General features: G+C 37.4%; 1 protein-coding gene and 1 long non-coding RNA gene across 2 annotated transcripts; both read left to right on the forward strand.

Annotated features, from left to right (window-relative positions):
- The first annotated feature begins 39 nt into the window (after positions 1–39).
- LOC136267601 (epidermal growth factor-like protein 8) lies at positions 40–13978 on the forward strand. The gene is made up of 3 exons (XM_066062760.1): positions 40–323; positions 13067–13167; positions 13845–13978. The coding sequence occupies exons 1-3, from the start codon at positions 238–240 to the stop codon at positions 13976–13978; spliced, it is 321 nt and encodes a 106-aa protein (XP_065918832.1). The 5' UTR covers positions 40–237.
- Positions 13979–14087: 109 nt separating this feature from the next.
- Positions 14088–15263, forward strand: LOC136266715 (uncharacterized). The gene is made up of 2 exons (XR_010706241.1): positions 14088–14171; positions 14695–15263. It is a non-coding gene; the product is annotated as an uncharacterized lncRNA (long non-coding RNA).
- The last annotated feature ends 4703 nt before the right edge of the window (positions 15264–19966 follow it).

Consider the following 19966-nt stretch of genomic DNA (forward strand, 5'->3'; position numbering starts at 1 on the left):
TAACAAAGTCACACCTTACTGTTAATGGGAAAACCCCATTTCCGTCAGCAGGTGTTAATAAAACTTACCGTATTGCCATATATAGATTTTGCAATACTATATTGACAAAGGACAAAGTACCAGAAGCCAATTAAGTGTTATATCTACGATACTGTGACGTGATTTCATTTGTACCAATATTTCAGTGCCCCCTTCGGACTAGCTACCCCATCGACTGGCTACAGCTTGCTAAGCTACATGGAGTCGAATTCTCCCGGCAGGATTGTGCTCATACTAGTAATTATCATCTCATTTGGCTATGATGGCTCTGCTCAGTCTGCAGGGTAAGTTATGCATTGAGGCTAGGCCATAATTATGTATAATAGACTTGATTATTTAACTAATGTATTCACAAGGCACAAAACTACTATCATAGATACAGCTATGCATGTGATCATTAATACAGTACCATGTATCCCAGGCTCTTCATACTATTATCTCTTGATACGAAGAGTAGTTATAGCTAGATATGATTTTGACATTTCTTTCCAAGGAAGTTGAGACATTTCTTATAGTCCTATATGCAACCGATCATGGCATAATTGCAATTGATCATGGATATAATAATGTTGGAGCAATGGGAGAAAAAGTATTTTTTTGCTCAATCAGTTGCAGTGGCTGTACTGCGTGTGTGCATGCGCATGCTGTGTGCGTGTGCATGTGTGTGTGTGTGAAAGAGAGAGAGAGATGAAGCTGTACTCATGCAGTTTCTTATTGGTGCCTGATGCATGGGCAACAGCTTTGCTAGCTAGTATAATGCTGCTTTGTGTGGCATCCCCATTCTGACTTGTTAGATTCCAGGCAAGCAACACTGGGTTTCTGTGCTATACTGTGTGTAGTTTTGCTAGAGTTTGACTTTTCTATATAGGCATGTGGCTTACAACTAAGACCGTACTATGGGAATTCAAGATAGCTAGCAACAGTTTAGGCATAAAATAGAATGAGAGGTAGTTTTTAATTGTTAGGAGTTGGTCTCTATAAAGAAGTGACCACCACTGAGGTGAAATTATCTTTATCGTCCCGTTTTCTACCATTTTATTCCATCATTCCAGTCTACTATTCCATTCCACTAAATCCATACACTCTTAAAGTACTCAGAATGAAAAGTATGTTTTTTCCAAGGTGGTGTATAGGGGATCGGAGTGGGTGCAAGTTCCCACAGAAAAAATTGACTATTTGAGATTCAATCTGGTAAGTGGGCCTGAGTCAAATAACCTCAAAATTTCTCCCAAAATGCTTCCAGGCATTTTCCTCCCTATTATGCTTTAGTGCCATTCCCTCTCATCATGCTAGCGAAATATTATGCACATGTACTATTTAAAGTATAAAAACAATCAGTGGTCCATAACTTCAGAGAGTAGGTTGCAGTGACAAAACCAGTCTATCACTGCAGCCAATTCAACTTCAAGGTAAACTCTTTTCTGTGCATTTGTAAAAAATGGCTATAGTATAGCCTTGACTTTATGTGTGGTGACCCTATAGGTTTCATTGCTCTGTGAAATTAAACAAGCAATTGCTCCACCAATTTGAATTCCCATCCACTCCACCATGCAATGTGTGGCACTGTAGCTAGTCAATGATTCTTTTCACATCAGTTTATTTTTAGGGTGAGAAGAAAGGTTAGTCATAAAATCTGATAGATTTGAATGTTCACCAACGTGATTGATAGACTTGAGTCAGTTATGCTTTGAAAATAGCCTATTATGCTTTTGAGCGGTGCTAAGAAGTTTAGCCTATTATGCTCAAAATTATGTTTTCAAAATCAGGACATGCTCTAGAGTTAGCTGTTTTATTAGAGTATATCAGCCTTTCCTGACTGCTGTATTAGAGTAAGTAACTACTCTATTAGACTATATCTTGATCTTATTTCCCAAGAAACAATACAAATAATAACATCGCAGAGAATCATCCTATTATGATGGCATAATGCTTGATGCTATTGCTAGCTTATTATGCTTGAAATTATACCGGCATAGTTGGCACACGCCTAGTGATCGATGCTGTGAGAAAAACAATTAGGTGCATTAACAGATGTATTGTTAACTGTAGATTGGTACCTCATCCACAAGCAAGCAGTCGATCAATGGAAACATTGTAGGTGACAGGCACAACAGAGATAAATTCTCTAGCCACACAAACTTTTTGCAAGCATTTGCAGCCGAATTAACTTTTGTTCTATCTTCTGTAATGTATACCATACTACAATGGATAGCCAATTAAAGAAATCTTTTTATTCTTGATTGTCTGCTGCAATTGTGTTTGTTCCTGTTGCTGAATAAAGGGAACCAAATCAAATAATTTTCTCAGTCAGTAAGCCTATACCCATTCTCTTCTAGAATATCTTTAAAGCACTCAATCTTACTAAATGCTACTCCAGCTTTTAGAAATACATGTGCAAGTTTGACACGAAAAATGTGCTGCTTTTCTGGCAAAGAAATGAAATACCTCATTATGTTTCTGCAATGCATTTGCAATATTTTTTTATTGTTTCTTTTTTGCAGAAAGCTTCCTTTGATTATTGTCAAACTTAGTTGCTCTCTGCAGGAATTGCAAAATAACGTCCAGTTGAAGGCTCATTACTGTATATTGCTGGACACGTTGCTGAAAAGTTACCTTCTTTGGATCTGAGGATGAGTTTCCATGAGTTTTTCTGCATTTTCCTATTTGCAGATGGTTGGAAACTACGCTTTCTAAGAAGATCAGAATTTTGGCGAGCTCTCAATATACTTGCAAAAGACTCCTTACAGGAATTGGGTTTTTTGTTGTTGACAATAGCTATTATGATATTGTGAGCTCTGACTAGGATAAGTAGGTATAAACCAGTAGAAAGTAAAGCAACTTCCGTTAGGTCACTGCAAATAAATTCTCTGTTTCTTGTCCACTGGCCGCATTTGGTTACTGTCAGCTCTAAATACTCCATTATTCCATATTCTTCTACAGTATTATTTTCCAGTTATTATTGCATTGTGTACAGGTTCAGGAAAAGCCATTTATTTGTTTATTATTTACCTATACCGTACAACTTCAAAACAAAAGATAAACATACAGACAAATCAAAAAATAACAATTGATTCTTGTAACAGTGTCAGCTAATTTGTCAGCAGTGCTATCAAGTTGGCACAAATTCATGTGTGTTATTTTTGCAACTTAAAAATGAGGCTGCGAACTTAAGCATGCTTTTATGCAGTGTTTTATTGTTGTGCCAGGAAAATAATGGCTAGAAAGCTGCCAATCATATAAATAGAATAATGGAAATGGACTGCCTGCCCGAATGCAAATATTCCTGAGTCCAGGATGGGAAAAAGAGAATTTATTTGGAGTGGCCTTAGCTTCTTTTATAAGCTCTGAGTTTCTATCTGATTTATTGTCATTGTCACTATCCTCACTTTCATCACTAGAACTCACTAACAATTCTGTACCATCATGCATGGCTACTAATGTTACTTACAGTATTTGCAATGGTTTCAATGGACACATGTTGTGCCATCTTTAAAACAAAAACAACAATGCACCTAAAACTATGATTCATTCTAGGATATTACCACAATATGCCAGCATTATGCCAGCATAGTAATTGTGCTTTAAATTATCACATTTTGTGTTATAAGTATGAAGGTGTTGCTTTAGAGCATTAATTTTAAGAATATTTCCCTTATGATAAGAATAACTCAGCACAATGACTGACTGTTCTATTAGAGTATCTGAATCATTTTGTAAATTAATCATCCAGCCTTCTTTGTTAAAGACACTAGCACTACCATGCAGGGCCACCCAGAGAAATTAAGGGGCCCAGGGCAAAGAGTTAAAGTGGGGCCCCAGAGGCAAGGAGGTTTCCATTCTGAATCACAACTTCACCCAAGCTGTAAGTTGAAGACCAAAAAAAAAATAAAAAAGGTCATGACCTGCTAACAATGACAATAACTACCCCTCACCAACCATATCTCCTTATCTATAAGCTTACTACACTGCTCCTATGAAGAATACTGTGACTGCTCTATTAGAGTATTTAGATCTGACTGCTCTATTAGAGTATATCGATCTTTTAAACAGGTATTCAAGGGGCCCTTCATGGGGCCCCCTGCCTGGGGCAAAATGCCCCAGTTTCCCGCGGCCCTGCTACCATGTTATTAGTTTGTAGCCAGAACTTTAATGTTCTGTTGTGCACAGTGCATGTACATAGCTAGATTATACACATTCTACTCAGTATTTAGATTTGCTGCCTCCCTAAGTCCTGGTGTCCTATATAGACACGTGCCTACTTTTCCTACCACTAAGCTAAAGGTTCTGTTGTTACTTTATTTGTAAGTGGTGCTGTGGCAGAGTCAAAGTTGATCATAAGATAAAGATTCTAGTAGGAGAACTATGTCAATTATTTGGCTACAGCTTGGAGGAACTTCTGCCTTTTGGTCAATATTATTCAGTCTCAGTCATCTGCTTCAGGAATTAGCTTTCCAACTTGACTTTGGTTCTGGGTTTTTTCATGATAATCATTGTGAAATTCTTGCCCAGGCCAGGATACAGTTAGTTGCCACTGTTTCTGCTTACTTATGTAAGAATCATATCTTGCTAGTAAGGAAGTTGCTGTTGATAAGGAAACAGCTCAGTGTACTCATAAGCTTGAGTCTCTAAGTGTACAATGTAAATTTAAAGATGCCACTTCTCTTGAAACATTTGTGTAACTGAAGTTTACTTGCATGGTTTTCATCCTGGCCAGCCATCATTTCTATTGTGTGTCTCCTCTGATAGCTACTCTTCTAACTTTATGTGTTTACATCATTGGCAAATTCAAGCTATATAGCCCTGTTCTTTGTCTTTGTAAATCTCTATGACCTACAACTGCATCGTCCGAACAAACAACTCCAATTGTTGAATATACAGATCACTACATCCTAGTTCTGAAAATAATAATCGATACATATATATATATATAGACACACGGTAGTATGTCATGTGGCCAAGAAAACTTACGTGCCACCGCATGAGTATATTTACAGGAAGACATAATATTTTCATGCACATGTAGCTCTGTGCTCCCTTCTTGAATTAGAATCATTCTCATATTGCACACACCTTCCACCTTCAGCACCCCATATACCAAAATTGAACAAGATTTTCTAATGCAATTGTGAAATATAAGCCTTCAAAAATAGCTTACTTTCTTCGTTTTTTCTTCATTTAGGGGACTCGGGGGGGGGGGGGTTAGATTCTTCTTTTCGTGCACTTTACAAAACTGTTATAAAATGCAAATGCATAACTCAATTTTCATGAGCTTTGGCACACTTTAAGAACATATTGTAGCACAATTACCTACTAAGTTTGGTGCAAATCTGATTAATAGTCATAGAAGTATGGATGATTATTTGCATTAAAAAAGGCCGACTTGTTGTCGCGCCTACAGGGTAAATTGCTTATGGGAATAACTTAAAATTTGGTATGTATATTGGTTAACCATCATAGCTCAAACTTTTTGTGGTTTAAAAGAAATTGCAGTGACAGCTACAAGGCAAAAATCAAACAACTGTAAATCGCGGGGTTGAAATACTCTAATAGAACAGTCACCACAGGGTAAAAAGGTGCACAAAAAATTTCAAAAAGCAATGACAAAAAACCAAAACAAACTGGCAGCCATGAAATGACTACAATGATGTGGATGATAATACATTTTAACAATGGCCTTTGTGCATTGATAAAATCAACATTATTGCAGACTGCCACCTTTGATTTAACAACATTTCCATCCAGGATTTTTAAGGCCCCACCTTTTATACAGCTTGGCTGTTTTGTGTGGATATATTTATCTAATCCAAAACAGCCAAGCTGTAAAAAAAGTGTGCGGCCCTCAAAAAGGCTATGGTGAAAAAAGATGTGAAATCCAAGGTGGCGGCCAAGAAATGGCTGTGATGGTAGGTTAATGGTAAAAAATTTAATAACGACAATTCAGGTGAATTTTTGTGCCGCTTGGTCTTGGCACAAAATTCACCTGAATTGTCATTACTGTAGACAAGGATGTGTTCTTCACCTACTTTGTTTGGTGATATGGTGCTGGAGTGATTGTTGTCAACATCTTGAATTAATGTGGTAGGGAGAGCTGTCTGTGAGAAAACCCTAGTATCGTTGTCATCTTGGTTGACAGAATTGTGCTTTGTAGATGGCACTGCAATTGTGAATCTGCCGCTAGATTAATGTATCAAAAAAAGCATTAAAGCATGTTTTGAGGCTGGAGCGGGAGTCAACCACTAACCTTCAAATACCACACCATATGACTGTGTCACCACAGCTACACTGTATTAACTGCTAAATCCTCTTGTTTTAGCAACTTGTAGACTTAATGGTACATGTAGATACTTTTAAAAAATGATGGAAACGTCTAAAGTACATGAACTTCTCTGCCTCATAAGCTAAGCTAAGTCTCCACAGTGTAACACAGAACACCTATCAATATTATACCTATGTTAGAATGGACAATGAACTGCCACAAAAGTCACATCTATGTATCATAATTAGCTTTTTTACATTGTAAAATATTTTTTGTATGCAAAACTTGTACAAAAATTTCTTACACAAAAAAAATATTTTTATAGGAGATTGAACTACTCTAATAGAACAGTCAATCATGTAAATTATACGAAATTTTTTACATGAAAATTTATTGCACAAAAATAAAGCAAATTACAGTAATACCAACATACCATTGCATGCAGCATGGGGCGTTGTAACTGTCAGTTCCCAACATGTACACCCCACTGCAGACCCCAGATGATGCAACTTCTATAGTATACCTTCACACAATAGAACTCTGAGTTGCACATCCTAAAATTGGCATTAGGGACACTAGTCATTGCACTAACTCGACAGTGACCTTTATAATGACAGGCACAGGATGGGAATTCGGATTATGGATTTATGTCTAATTTTGGTCAAAGTTCCATGAAATTATCACTAAATCATTTTAAACTTGGTTTTATTTCAACTCCCTGCATGTTCATGATATTGCCTCACATTCAGTGAAATTCATGAAAGTAGCATAGATAAAACAGTGGAGCTTTACAGAATATCTGCTGGTTTCAGCATCACAGCTAGAGTGACTACATTTCATGTAGAGTTCAGGGGATGCCAAGTGCCTTACTCTTTGGAATCCTCTCCAGCACAGCACATGCAATACCATGCCACTTTTGTATCTAGAGCAAAGATAATTAAGTTGTCATTTAGCGACGCCATGAGTTTTTGTAGATACTGAATGACAGTTATATATTGTAGAACTATGTATAGCTATTCAAGGTGGTGGAGGAGACACCTAAAAAGTTGGTGATATCAATAATGATGATTGCTGCTTTGTAGAGAGATTGATTTTTAGCCCATAAAAAATCCTTGTCTCCAAACAACCCAGAATTCTGGCACATCATTCAAGTTATTATCTACTCCACATACTCTACTGTTCATGTATGTAGTATCACAGGGACACACTTTGTGTTGCATCCTACAGTAGGCCTTGACACATCATAAACCCTATCACATAATTGGTTACTAATTCTCATGCACAAAATTAATAGTGATTTATATCATCCTAGAACCATGACCAATTTGCCTTAGCAACACGATGATTAGACCTTTACTTCTCTGCACATCCCAATTCAATTCCGATGCGATGCTATAATTACGATGCGGAATATATAATCATGGAAATAATCACGATGTTATCAAATTTGAATGAGAAGTTCATATGATTCATTGAAAAAGTATAGGCCTGCGCCGATTATGCCAGCATAATTTGGGGCATAATAGGTAGCCAAAAGCATTGAGCATAATAGGCAAAAATTTTGTGCATTGGTAAGCTGAAACTTTGCCTATTTTGCATGATGCAGAATGGTATAGCATGCAAACATGGTAATAATCAGATTTACAGCTACGTTGTGAAGGAAAGATTAGCTAAAGATCAATATACTCTAATAGAGCAATCATGTCATGTTGAAATATCCTAATAGAACATTCACAGATGTATTAGATACTCTAATAGAGCAGTCAAGACACAACTTTATATAAGCATATTTGGAGCATAATGAGACACAACTGCACATAATTGGAGCATAATTAGAGAAAGTTTGGAGCATTGCTCAAAAGCGTAATAGGCAATTTCAAAAGCATAATGGGCTCAGGCCTAATGTGTGCATGCCTGAGTTTAGAGTATATATATTATATAGTTATACAACGGCCACGAGTGCTCTGCCTGATATAAACGCACGAGCCTGAGGGCCGTCAGGCCCGAAGGCAAGTGCGTTTATACAGGCAGAGCACGAGTGCACGTTGTATAACTGTTATGTACCACTCACCTAATAGGTGGGGAGCGTCTCACAATACAGCTGTAACACTTATAAAGGCCAGGTTTCTAACATCGATTGTGGGTAACCAAACCAGACGTTGCGATGACGTTCCCCCTGCAGTACTGCAGCCACCTGAGATATTGAAAGCTAGTACGCTATGAGTTATATCACTAACCTGCATTCGCTGTTCGACTCTCATCATGTAGTGCTCAGTATACCAGCGTGCCATATAGACTAAGCACCAGACTAATCACCATAGTGATTCTCTCGAGCGAAAAAAGCAGCTAAATAGATGGTTTAAGTAAACAAAACCTAACTACTAAACGATACTAGTCTAATTCTTACTATTCACACTGGCTAAACTTGAATCTGGTAGCATGACAAAACTGGTTACCACAATCGAACGTAAAGGTTAGTATTACTTAGAATATATTTGTTTTACTGAGTCATTGTCAAAGTGGACTACAGTTTAATCTGGGATAAGATGGCACCAGACTAGTAAGGTGTATAAGTACGTTTATATATATGTAGACTAGAGTTGTGGCCACCCGCGTTGGCTTTTTCGATCGCCATTGGCTGCTTGTAAACATTATACGTATTGGTGACGTTATGGCCCACAATCGACCTTTACATGTCAGGCTATAAAAGAATTCGAGTGATCTATGAAGTGTCTTTCCACCTATTAGGTGAGGTGTCGTAGTGGTCTTCGCCACCGGCACTTGTGCTATGTTGCACAAAACCGCAACCAGTGCAATATCTGTATATTATTGCACTGCGGTCGGTGCATTATAATTTATAATGCACTCGTTGTGGTCTACAAAACCGCAACCAGTGCGTTATAAGTTATAATGCACTCGCTGCGGTCTGCAGCAGTGCAATATACAAATTATGGCACTGGCGGTGCCTTTGAACTGCCCACGCAGAGTGGTACATATATATATATATTATATAGTTATACAACGGCCACGAGTGCTCTGCCTGATATAAACGCACGAGCCTGAGGGCCCGAAGGCAAGTGCGTTTATACAGGCAGAGCACGAGTGCACGTTGTATAACTGTTATGTACCACTCACCTAATAGGTGGGGAGAGTCTCACAAGACAGCTGTAACACTTATAAAGGCCAGGTTTCTAACATCGATTGTGGGTAACCAAGCCAGACGTTGCGATGACGTTCCCCCTGCAGTACTGCAGCCACCTGAGATATTGAAAGCTAGTACGCTATGGGTTATATCACTAACCTGCATTCGCTGTTCGACTATCATCATGTAGTGCTCAGCATGCCAGCGTGATCATTCAATCGCCATATAGACTAAGCGCCAGACTAATCACCATAGTGATTCTCTCGAGCAAAAAAAGTAGCTAAATAGACGTTTTAAGTAAACAAAACCTAACTACTAAACGATGCTAGTCTAATTCTTACTATTCACACTGGCTAAACTCGAATCAGGTGGCATGACAAAACTGGTTACCACAATTGAACGTAAAGGTCAGTATTATTTAGAATATATTTGTTTTATTGAGTCATTGTCGAAGTGGGCTACAGTTTAATCTGGGCTAAGATGGCACCAGACTAGTAAGGTGTATAAGTACGTTTATATATATATATGTAGACTAGAGTTGTGGCCACCCATGTTGGATTTTTCGATCGCCATTGGCTGCTTGTAAACATTATACGTATTGGTGACGTTATGGCCCACAATCGACCTTTACATGTCAGGCTATAAAAGAATTCGAGTGATCTGTGAAGTGTCTTTCCACCTATTAGGTGAGGTGTCGTAGTGGTCTTCGCCACCGGCACTTGTGCTATGCTGCACAAAACTGCAGCCAGTGCAATATCTGTATATTGCACTGCGGTCGGTGCATTATAACTTATAATGCACTCATTGTGGTCTAAAAAACCGCAACCAGTGCGTTATAAGTTATAATGCACTCGCTGCGGTCTACAGCAGTGCAATATACAAATTATGGCACTGGCGATGCCTTTGAACTGCCCACGCAGAGTGGTACATATATATATATATCTAATCCAAAACAGTCAAGCTGTAAAAAAAGAGTGCGGCCCTCAAAAAGGATATGGTGAAAAAAGATGTGAAATCCAAGGTGGTGGCCAAGAAATGGCTGTGATGGTAGGTTAATGGTAAAAATTTTAATAACAACAATTCAGGTGAATTTGGTGTCACTTGGTCTTGGTACAAAATTCACCTGAATTGTCGTTATTAAAATTTTTACCATTAACCTACCATCACAGCCATTTCTTAGCCGCCACCTTGGATTTCACATCTTTTTTCACCATAGCCTTTCTGAGGGCCGCACTCTTTTTTTACAGCTTGGCTGTTTTGGATTAGATTTCACTTCTTTTTGTATTTGTATACCCCAAAGCCGGCCTATCGGCTTTGGGTTTTTTTTAACCTATCTTTTTTCTTTACCACAGGAAGAAGAAAAGATGAAGCCGATATTAATTACTTTAATAAATATTTCTGATTTTATCAGTAAATGTACAAATTATATATATATATATAACACATATGTGACCGGATTTGCGAAAAGGGGTCTTCCACACACATCCAATTCTATGAACTCAGATGATCATAACTTAGTAGACCATAACTCAGTATTCAAGAAACATATTAACATGAAACGTTCTCCAACTACTAAGCTATGTTGGTTCTCAATACTGACCAAATTTCCAATCAATAGCCATTTCCAATCTGAAGTTACGAGTTGTCAAAGTTGGTAAATTGGATGTGTGTGGAAGACCCCTTTTCGCAAATCCGGTCACATATATTTATTACAGAACTCTACATGGTGGTTTCTTTATAACTGAACACTCTACAAGGTGAGTCCTTCTAGCTGATCTCTCTACAGGGTGAATTATTTGTAGCTGAACTATCTACAAGGTAACTTCTTCTAGCTGATCTCTCTACAGGGTGATTTGCTTGCTGCTTAACTCTCTACAAAGTAACTTCTTCTAGCTGATGTCTCTACAGGGTAACTTGTTTGTAGTTGAACTCTCTACATAATGGTTTCTTTATAGCTGAACTCTCTTCTATCTGATGTCTCTACAGGGCCACTAGTTAAGGCCACTCTAAATAAATTCTCTGTTTCCCGTCCTGGACTCAAGCATATTTGCATGCGGGCGGGCGGTCCATTTCATTATAAGATTGGCAGCCATTATTTGCCTGGCACAACCATAAAAAGCTGCATAAAAGCATGCTTAACGTTTTCAAGTTGCAAAAATAGTGCAAACGTGAAGTTTCTGCCAACTCGATAGCACTGCTGACACGTGAGCTGACATACTGTTTCAAGATGGCTTTTACTGAGCCTCTCAGTATACAAGAATAACCGGGAAATAATGGAAGAATACGGAATAATGGAATATTTAGAGCTGACAGGAACTGATGCGGACGGTGGACGGGAAACAGAGAATTTATTTGGAGTGGCCTAATAGCTGAACTCTCTACAAGGTGACTTCTTCTAGCTGATCTTTCTACAGGGTAATTTGTTTGTAGCTGAACTCTCTACAGGTGATTTGTTTGCAGCTGAACTCTCTACATGATGATCTCTTTGTAACTGAACTCTCTACAAGGTAGCTTCTTCTAGCTGATCCCTCTACAGGGCGATTTGTTTGTAGCTGAACTCTCTACATGATGGTTTCTTTGTAGCTAAACTCTCTACAAGGTAACTTCTTCTAGCTGATCTCTCTACAGGGTGAATTGTTTGTAACTGAACTCTCTACAGGGCGATTTGTTTGTAGCTGATCTCTATACAGGTTACTAGTTTCTAGCTGATCTCTTGAATTCTTTTCAGGGTGACTGCTCTATTAGGATGACTGCTGTATTAGAGTATCTCGATCTCGCACTTGCTACACTATGTTGGATTTCGTGTTATAACTCCGTGGTTTTAAGTCTGATTCTTCTACACCATTGAAGAGCCTTTCTAAGATGATTACTCCATCTGTACAGCGAATTTCAAAGCATTACCCCAAGCGGTTTTTCTGGTAGGCGTGACAAGTAGTCGTTTTTTTATTAGCTAATCTCGATTGCGCAATTGTTACACACTGTTGGTTTTTTCATTGTATCTTCCTGGTTTTTAGCTCGATTTCTTTCAAATCACAAAAGGTTTGAGGTTCAATAGTTAACCTATTCACCCACCGATTTTCAGCTTCTTCCCATAGCGGTTTACCCTGTTGGCGTGACAACACATTGGTGTTATTTTTCGTGAATAATCGCTAATAACTCTTTGCCTGTTTATCGAATTCCAGCCAATGTTGGTACAGAGATGCGGCGTTATACCCCCCTTCTGTGTGCCAAATTTCAAGGCAATCGGATATTGCGTTCGCGTTGTATAGCGGTTTTTGTAAGTGTGCAAAAAGAGGAAGAAAAATAAGAAAAAAAAAACAAAAACAAAAAAAACCCCGAAGAAACTAAGCCAATTTTTGAAGTCGCATATCTTGGGAACGCTTGAAGCGATTTCGCTCAAATTTGGAATGTGGTGTGCTGAAGTTGGAGGGCGTGTCCACAGCAAAAATCATCTTGTTTCATCAAGGCAACACAGAGCTACGGAGGTGCGAAAATTGCGTTTTCTTTCTTCCTGTCAACATACTTACGGATGTTGTGCGCCAGCTTCTTGGGCCGCACCACACACTACCGTGTGTCTTGATATATGATCTTATAATAAGTACACTTGACATTTAAGTTACATTATTTAGACATCTGGTTTGTGCCCATGGGTGTCTCAATGGAGGAACATGCAGTTCACCAGAAGTGTGTACATGTGCTCCAGGATGGACTGGTAACAATTGTGAACAAGGTATATATTTGTCTACATTATGTTAACCAATGTGATGGCGTTGTGTCAGACCTGTAATACAGAAAATCAATGAATACAACTGTTTTAATGTTAGCAAAACCGTACCATGCAACTACCGTACCATGCAACTGTCTGGCACAGTTCAGCTGCTGCATAGTGCAATTAATTCTTGCTTGATGTATTCATTTACATACGAATTTAAGTATTTGTGATGTCTATTGACTCTGTAGATGTAAACAGGTCTTTTCAAAGGTAAAATTTGTTAACTGTATAATTAAATTGTCTGATGAAGTAAAAATTGTGCAAGTGTACATATGTAGTATTAATATTAAAGCTTTGTAGTAAGCTGCTTGTGATCCATATATCTTACTTAATTAGGTGCTGAATAAGTGAAACGTTATGTCAGGAGCATTCCTTGTAACATACAACCAATGCTGATAGACAAGAAAACAACGTCAATGCAATTAGGCTATTTAATTTGTTTACCCATAATGGTTTTGTACAACTGTTATCTTTCACGTGATTCTAATATGAAATCTTTATATGATAGAGTTCATACATAAATTCTGCAATGTATTACATTGTTATGGAATTAAGTATTGTATGTACTTTAGTTGATTCAGTGTGACATACGTATTATGGTATAGGTAATATATGAATCAAACTTCTTTCATTAGATATTGATGAGTGTGCCACCTCCAATGGAGGATGTGACCATCACTGCATAAATACTAATGGCAGTTATTTGTGCAGTTGTGTTGATGGATATGTACTCAGCATGAACAGTCACAACTGTTCCATGATTGGTTAGTAATTTTAACTTGTAAGCGTTGTAATGAATATTTGCTTCTATTATGTAGGGAAGGTAATTATCGAACAGTGTTTTATATTAACAGTTTGTTGATCATGATCAATAACATAGGGTGGAAATACTACTACTACTGATTCTCCTCCTGATGTACACTGGCATGATATTTCATGGAAATGGGTTGTAATTGTAGCCAGTAAGTATAAAAGTACACATTCAAACACCTTATGGATAATAATGCTAACATAGCATAATTAAGCTATGTATAATCGGGAGCTCATAAGTGCCTTTGGTGCTAATAAGCTCCTGGCATAATAAACAGTGCTCTTGTGAGAACTGTAATTGATTTGTGTAATCTAGATAATCACAGTGCAGCATCATCTTTACAAAAAGTCTAAACCATAACTATTACTTCCATTAGCAATTTTTTATAGAGGGTATATAGCTACTATAGAATGTAATCAACCAGCTATTAATTTTGTATTTGAGGAATAGTACTGTATAATTATAAACATAGATACAGCTGTCAGTACTGTATATACATGTTAGTCTTGTTTTCTACAAAAGAATTAGAATTAGACAATAATACTAACTTAAATTTGTTGTACCATCAGTTTGCAATTCATAGTCATGCTGTGCATGTGAATGTTTGTATGTATTTAATGTTGTATCTATATATAGGCACTATTTAGCTTACTGCCATGTTTTATTTCATGTAGTTTTTGCATTAGTGTCCATAATATGCATAGTATGCGTTGTGGCTCCAAGCATTCACAGATGGAGGAACAGATCTAGAGTACACCCAATAACACAAGTGCAGCCAGTTTCAAGTGATCAAGAAGCAAACCAGGACAGGAAAGATCTATTAAAACAAACCATAGAAAATGCACAGCAGGCTACAAAAGAAATGCAGCAAGTTACAGAAGAAGCACGCAAAACTATAAAAGCATTGCAAGCAACACAGCTAGACCCTATACTACATTCCACTAAGTCTGCACCTAGCTATGTGTCTAAAGAATCTAGCCAAACAAGATGTAGCTCTTCTGGCTCTACCCATGTAGACTATAACCAGGAAAAAGCTAGCTCTACAGGGTCCAGTTGCACAATAACTACTATCCATAGTAATTATGCCAGTAGTACAGAATGACATTAAAGAGATAACCTGAATACGATTTTCTTGTACGGGACATGCAGTATAATTACACACAGTATACTTTGTACATAATTTCTTATCTATATAGTTTATTATTTATGTACGTATCTAATATCAAAATGCTGTGTAACTTAAGCTTGTAGCTACAAGGGTCAACTCTATAATCAAGAGTTCATAATATAGTAGTAAGAGAGAGTATCTAGCTGAGATGTATTTATCAAACACATTGCCACTAGTACAGTATCAACACCTAACTCTGTTCTGTAGAATAGAGGCTTCACAATATTCAACATCTATCAACAGTTCTCTGTTACTGGTGGAGTTGTATTAAACACCAATCAATGCCTTTCCATACTAGGAGAGGCATTGATTTCATCTAAAGGTGAACTTGTAGTAGTGCATTTGTACAGGGTATATTGAGTGTTTGATACTCTCCCTCTTCTAATATTATGAACTCTTGCTATAATATATCATATAGCTGCATGCCCAATTTTAATTTTTTGGATTTGTGGTTATGGGATTTAGTACTATTTACATGAATGAATAGATGTACTAAATGTATGGTGATTTCATGTGAAAGAACTAAAACTTCTGTTTAGGCAAAATAATTTAGTTATGTGCATGCATGGTAAGAGGTCAAGAGACATTAATTCCACTACTTCACAAGGAGCTATATAATCAAAGCACTCTAATAGAGGGCTCAAGATCTGTGATACATAGAACAGCAATGTGACTATATATATGTATATGTATATATATATATATATATATATGTACCACTCTGCGTGGGCAGTTCAAAGGCACCGCCAGTGCCATAATTTGTATATTGCACTGCTGCAGACTGCAGCGAGTGCATTATAACTTATAACGCACTGGTTGCGGTTTTGTAGACCACAATGAGTGCATTATAAGTTATAATGCACCGACCGCAGTGCAATATACAGATATTACACTGGCTGCGGTTTTATGCAGCATAGCACAAGTGCCGGTGGCGAGACCACTACGACACCTCACCTAATAGGTGGAAGGACACTTCACAGATCACTCGAATTCTTTTATAACCTGACATGTAAAGGTCGATTGTGGGCCATAACGTCACCAATACGTATAATGTTTACAAGCAGCCAATGGCGATCGAAAAAGCCAACATGGGTGGCCACAACTCTAGTCTACATATATATAAACGTACTTATACACCTTACTAGTCTGGTGCCATCTTAGCCCAGATTAAACTGTAGTCCACTTCGACAATGACTCAATAAAACAAATATATTCTAAATAATACTAACCTTTACGTTCGATTGTGGTAACCACTTTTGTCATGCCACCAGATTCGAGTTTAGCCAGTGTGAATAGTAAGAATTAGACTAGTATCGTTTAGTAGTTAGGTTTTGTTTACTTAAAACGTCTATTTAGCTACTTTTTTTCGCTCGAGGGAATCACTATGGCGATTAGTCTGGGGCTTAGTCTATATGGCGATTGAGTGATCACGCTGGCATGTTGAGCACTACATGATGAGAGTCGAACAGCGAATGCAGGTTAGTGATATAACCCATAGCGTACTAGCTTTCAATATCTCAGGTGGCTGCAGTACTGCAGGGGGAACGTCATCACAACGTCCGGCTTGGTTACCCACAATCGATGTTAGAAACCTGGCCTTTATAAGTGTTACAGCTGTCTTGTGAGACTCTCCCCACCTATTAGGTGAGTGGTACATAACAGTTATACAATGTGCACTCGTGCTCTGCCTGTAAAAACGCACTTGCCTTCGGGCCTAACGGCCCTCAGGCTTGTGCGTTTATATCAGGCAGAGCACTCGTGGCCGTTGTATAACTATATAATATATATATGTAATAGTTATACCATGGGCACGAGTGCTTTGCCTGATATATACACAGGTGCCTGCAGCTGAGGGTTGCAGGCCCGAGGGAAAGTGCGTATATACAGGCAAAGCACAAGTGCCCGTGGTATATTATGTTCTACTTTAGCATGCAGACTTAGCTAATTGGCAAAATCTTTAGTTGTTATACCCTTCTCTTATACAGGGAACCAAGTAAGCTGTGATTGTGGGATTCAATTTTAATACATCAAACAGTAGTTTGATTTTACTTTTGTTAATATAGCAATGTTAAGAGACTAGTGTTAATTATGTTTCTTTACTACATTTACAAAAGTAACTACTGTTGATGTATTAAAATTGAATCCCACAATTACAGCTTGTTTGGCAAAATTCAATCCCACAATCACAGCTTGCTTGATTCCCTATATAAGAGAAGAAAGATAACAGTATAACATCAAAGAAATCTAATGATTTCTGGATATAGTGTGCGCTCCTATTAGGTTTGCAATGTCTTGAGTTAATGAGATATACGTACTGGTAGCAGTACATATATATCTTGTTAAGACAGTGTGTAACAAGATATATGCACTGGTACCAGTGCGTATGTCTCGTTAAGGCAGTGGGTATATCTTGTTAACATTTTGAGTCAGTGTAATATTTGAGATATATATGCACTGGCTTTCCTTTGATCTGAGGTGTGAAAGTGGTATATATATATATATATATTTATAAAATGAGTAATTTGTTTATAGTAAACACTTTGTTAATTTGAAAGTGGCTCTTGCATATCATATTATTTGAAATTAACATGATATATAAACTTTTTCTGTCTGTTCTTATAACTGTTACAGTTATTACTTTATAATGAAAATTGATATTTTAATGTAACAGTTCAGAAATAGGGCTGCTATCTACTGGGTCTACACAGATCAAAGGGATTTCTGAGGTTTCCAGAAACTGGTATATTATATAACCAACTCAATCTCTCGCCAACAAGTACTGTGCATTATAATTTCTGTTCCCACTTTCACATCCTTATATACTGCTTCCTACTAGTCTCATACCCAAATTATGTTGGAGTGGCAAAATGTGTGAAGGAAAACAAAGGCAGTCTGGCTATAAGACTATAACTTTGCATACTGGCATCAACAAATCGGAAATGGCATAAATTACAGAATTTGTTATAGATTTTTTATTTTAAAATTTATGAAGGTGCATGGAATTACACATGCATAGATCATCCTCAGTCGTGGAACACGACCAAATTGTAATGAATGCTCTATTAGAATAGATGCATGCTAATACTGAGATTTCAGTATTATTGCATACCTTTCTGTTACTGTATATAGCTGCAACATACATGCTAGCAATGCTGACAGAATATGTCTGCTAAGCAATAAGTAAGCATGCAAGCCTGTCAAGTCATTCATACAACAAAGAAATCAAATAACGTATGTATAAACATATGTATAGCTACATGTTGCAGCCATTCTAAGTAACCCATGATCAACCATATTCTTATAATTACAAGATACTTAGTCACCAATTTCCAGTCTAAGCCTAGGATTCAAATTGGACGACAATCAAAGCTCTACATAAAGTATTATGAACACAAGGCACAGATTTCATGTTGTCACTTTGTGGGAAAAAGGAAAATTGGCAGTTTAGAGTTGGAACTCTCAACATCTGTTACTACATTACATATAGGAATTAATTGTGTCTGTAGCTAGCACATTCATGTTGAGCTGATACCTCAGAAACATATTTTAACAACTCATAGATAAAATACACAAGATCAGGCTTATTTGCTAACCTACATACAAAGCTAACTATGTACCTAACTACATAATATATGCACCTACATAACTAACTATTTTCTGTATGTATTTCTAGCTTTTACTATTGTTGCGTTTGTGTACTGAATGTTTGTACGTACAATGACTATACCAATTGTTATGATTTAATAATTATTCAAATGTGAAATGTCTGACATCTTATTATAACCTGTGAAAGTTTTCACCTTAAGGAAGCCATAAAATACACAGTCTGGTATACTCTTTCTAAACTTCTATAATTATATTGTAACCAAACACAGGTGCCTACTCTTCTCACATTTACCATCATAACTAATCCAGTGGTGGGGTTTCAAGGGTCTCAAGGGTTTCCATGGAAGGAAAAATGACTATGCAACAATTAAGTGTTTAATTAATTTTTTATTTTTCCCAGACTGCCCTTGCCTACCACCCCCAGCACAAAGATAGCACATGCTGGACAACTGAATTAGAAAAGACTAGACAACTAATAAAGTCAATTATAGTGCGTACCATATAACATTTATGGGATGTGCATGCATGCTCAGAACTCTGTAACTATACATATAAAGATCAAGATACTCTAATAGAGCAGTCACAGTATTAGGGCAGGTTATTTAAAGATTTTTATGTAGTTTACCCCTATCAGTGATAAATCTAGCTATAGTTAGTGGGTGGGGTGGGCAGGTATTGTCAGCAGGCTGTGACCTTTTTTTCTGTTTTGTTTTTTGGTCTCACCTTATCAAACCAGACAATATAGCTAGTGCCATTCCATTTTAACTATCGTATGCATGCCATCTCAGTGTGTATGTCCATTTTCTAAACTGGAAACCCCCTTTATAAATTCCTAGATCCGCCACTGTAATCATCTAGTTAAATGGTTGAAATACTGTTTTCATGCCTACAGATATCTACTCAGGTGTCATTCAACATGAACATGCTACAATTGGGTTGGGATATCTAGTTGCTCCAGGAGTATGTTTAGTTTTATTTGACTGGGTGAGGTTGGATCTTTATGGACTTTATAAAGCCCTAATTAATTTGTGGAAAAGACACAGCTTAGTCTCTAATATAAAAGTGCTGTTTCCTGTCACCTACATTACTTGCATATAACTATCATTACCATCTTTAAAATATGAAAATTTCCAATTTGATTGGTACTCTAATAGAACAGTCAACTGTTCTAG

This window comes from Dysidea avara, chromosome 9 (assembly GCF_963678975.1).
Source record: "Dysidea avara chromosome 9, odDysAvar1.4, whole genome shotgun sequence".
NCBI lineage: Eukaryota > Metazoa > Porifera > Demospongiae > Dictyoceratida > Dysideidae > Dysidea > Dysidea avara.

Coding starts and splice junctions, on each gene's coding strand:
- LOC136267601 (XM_066062760.1), top strand. CDS start 238: ATGGAGTCGAATTCTCCCGGCAGGATTGTGCTCATACTAGTAATTATC. Junction 324..13,066: donor GGCTCTGCTCAGTCTGCAGG/GTAAGTTATGCA, acceptor TACATTATTTAG/ACATCTGGTTTGTGCCCATG. Junction 13,168..13,844: donor TGGTAACAATTGTGAACAAG/GTATATATTTGT, acceptor TTCTTTCATTAG/ATATTGATGAGTGTGCCACC.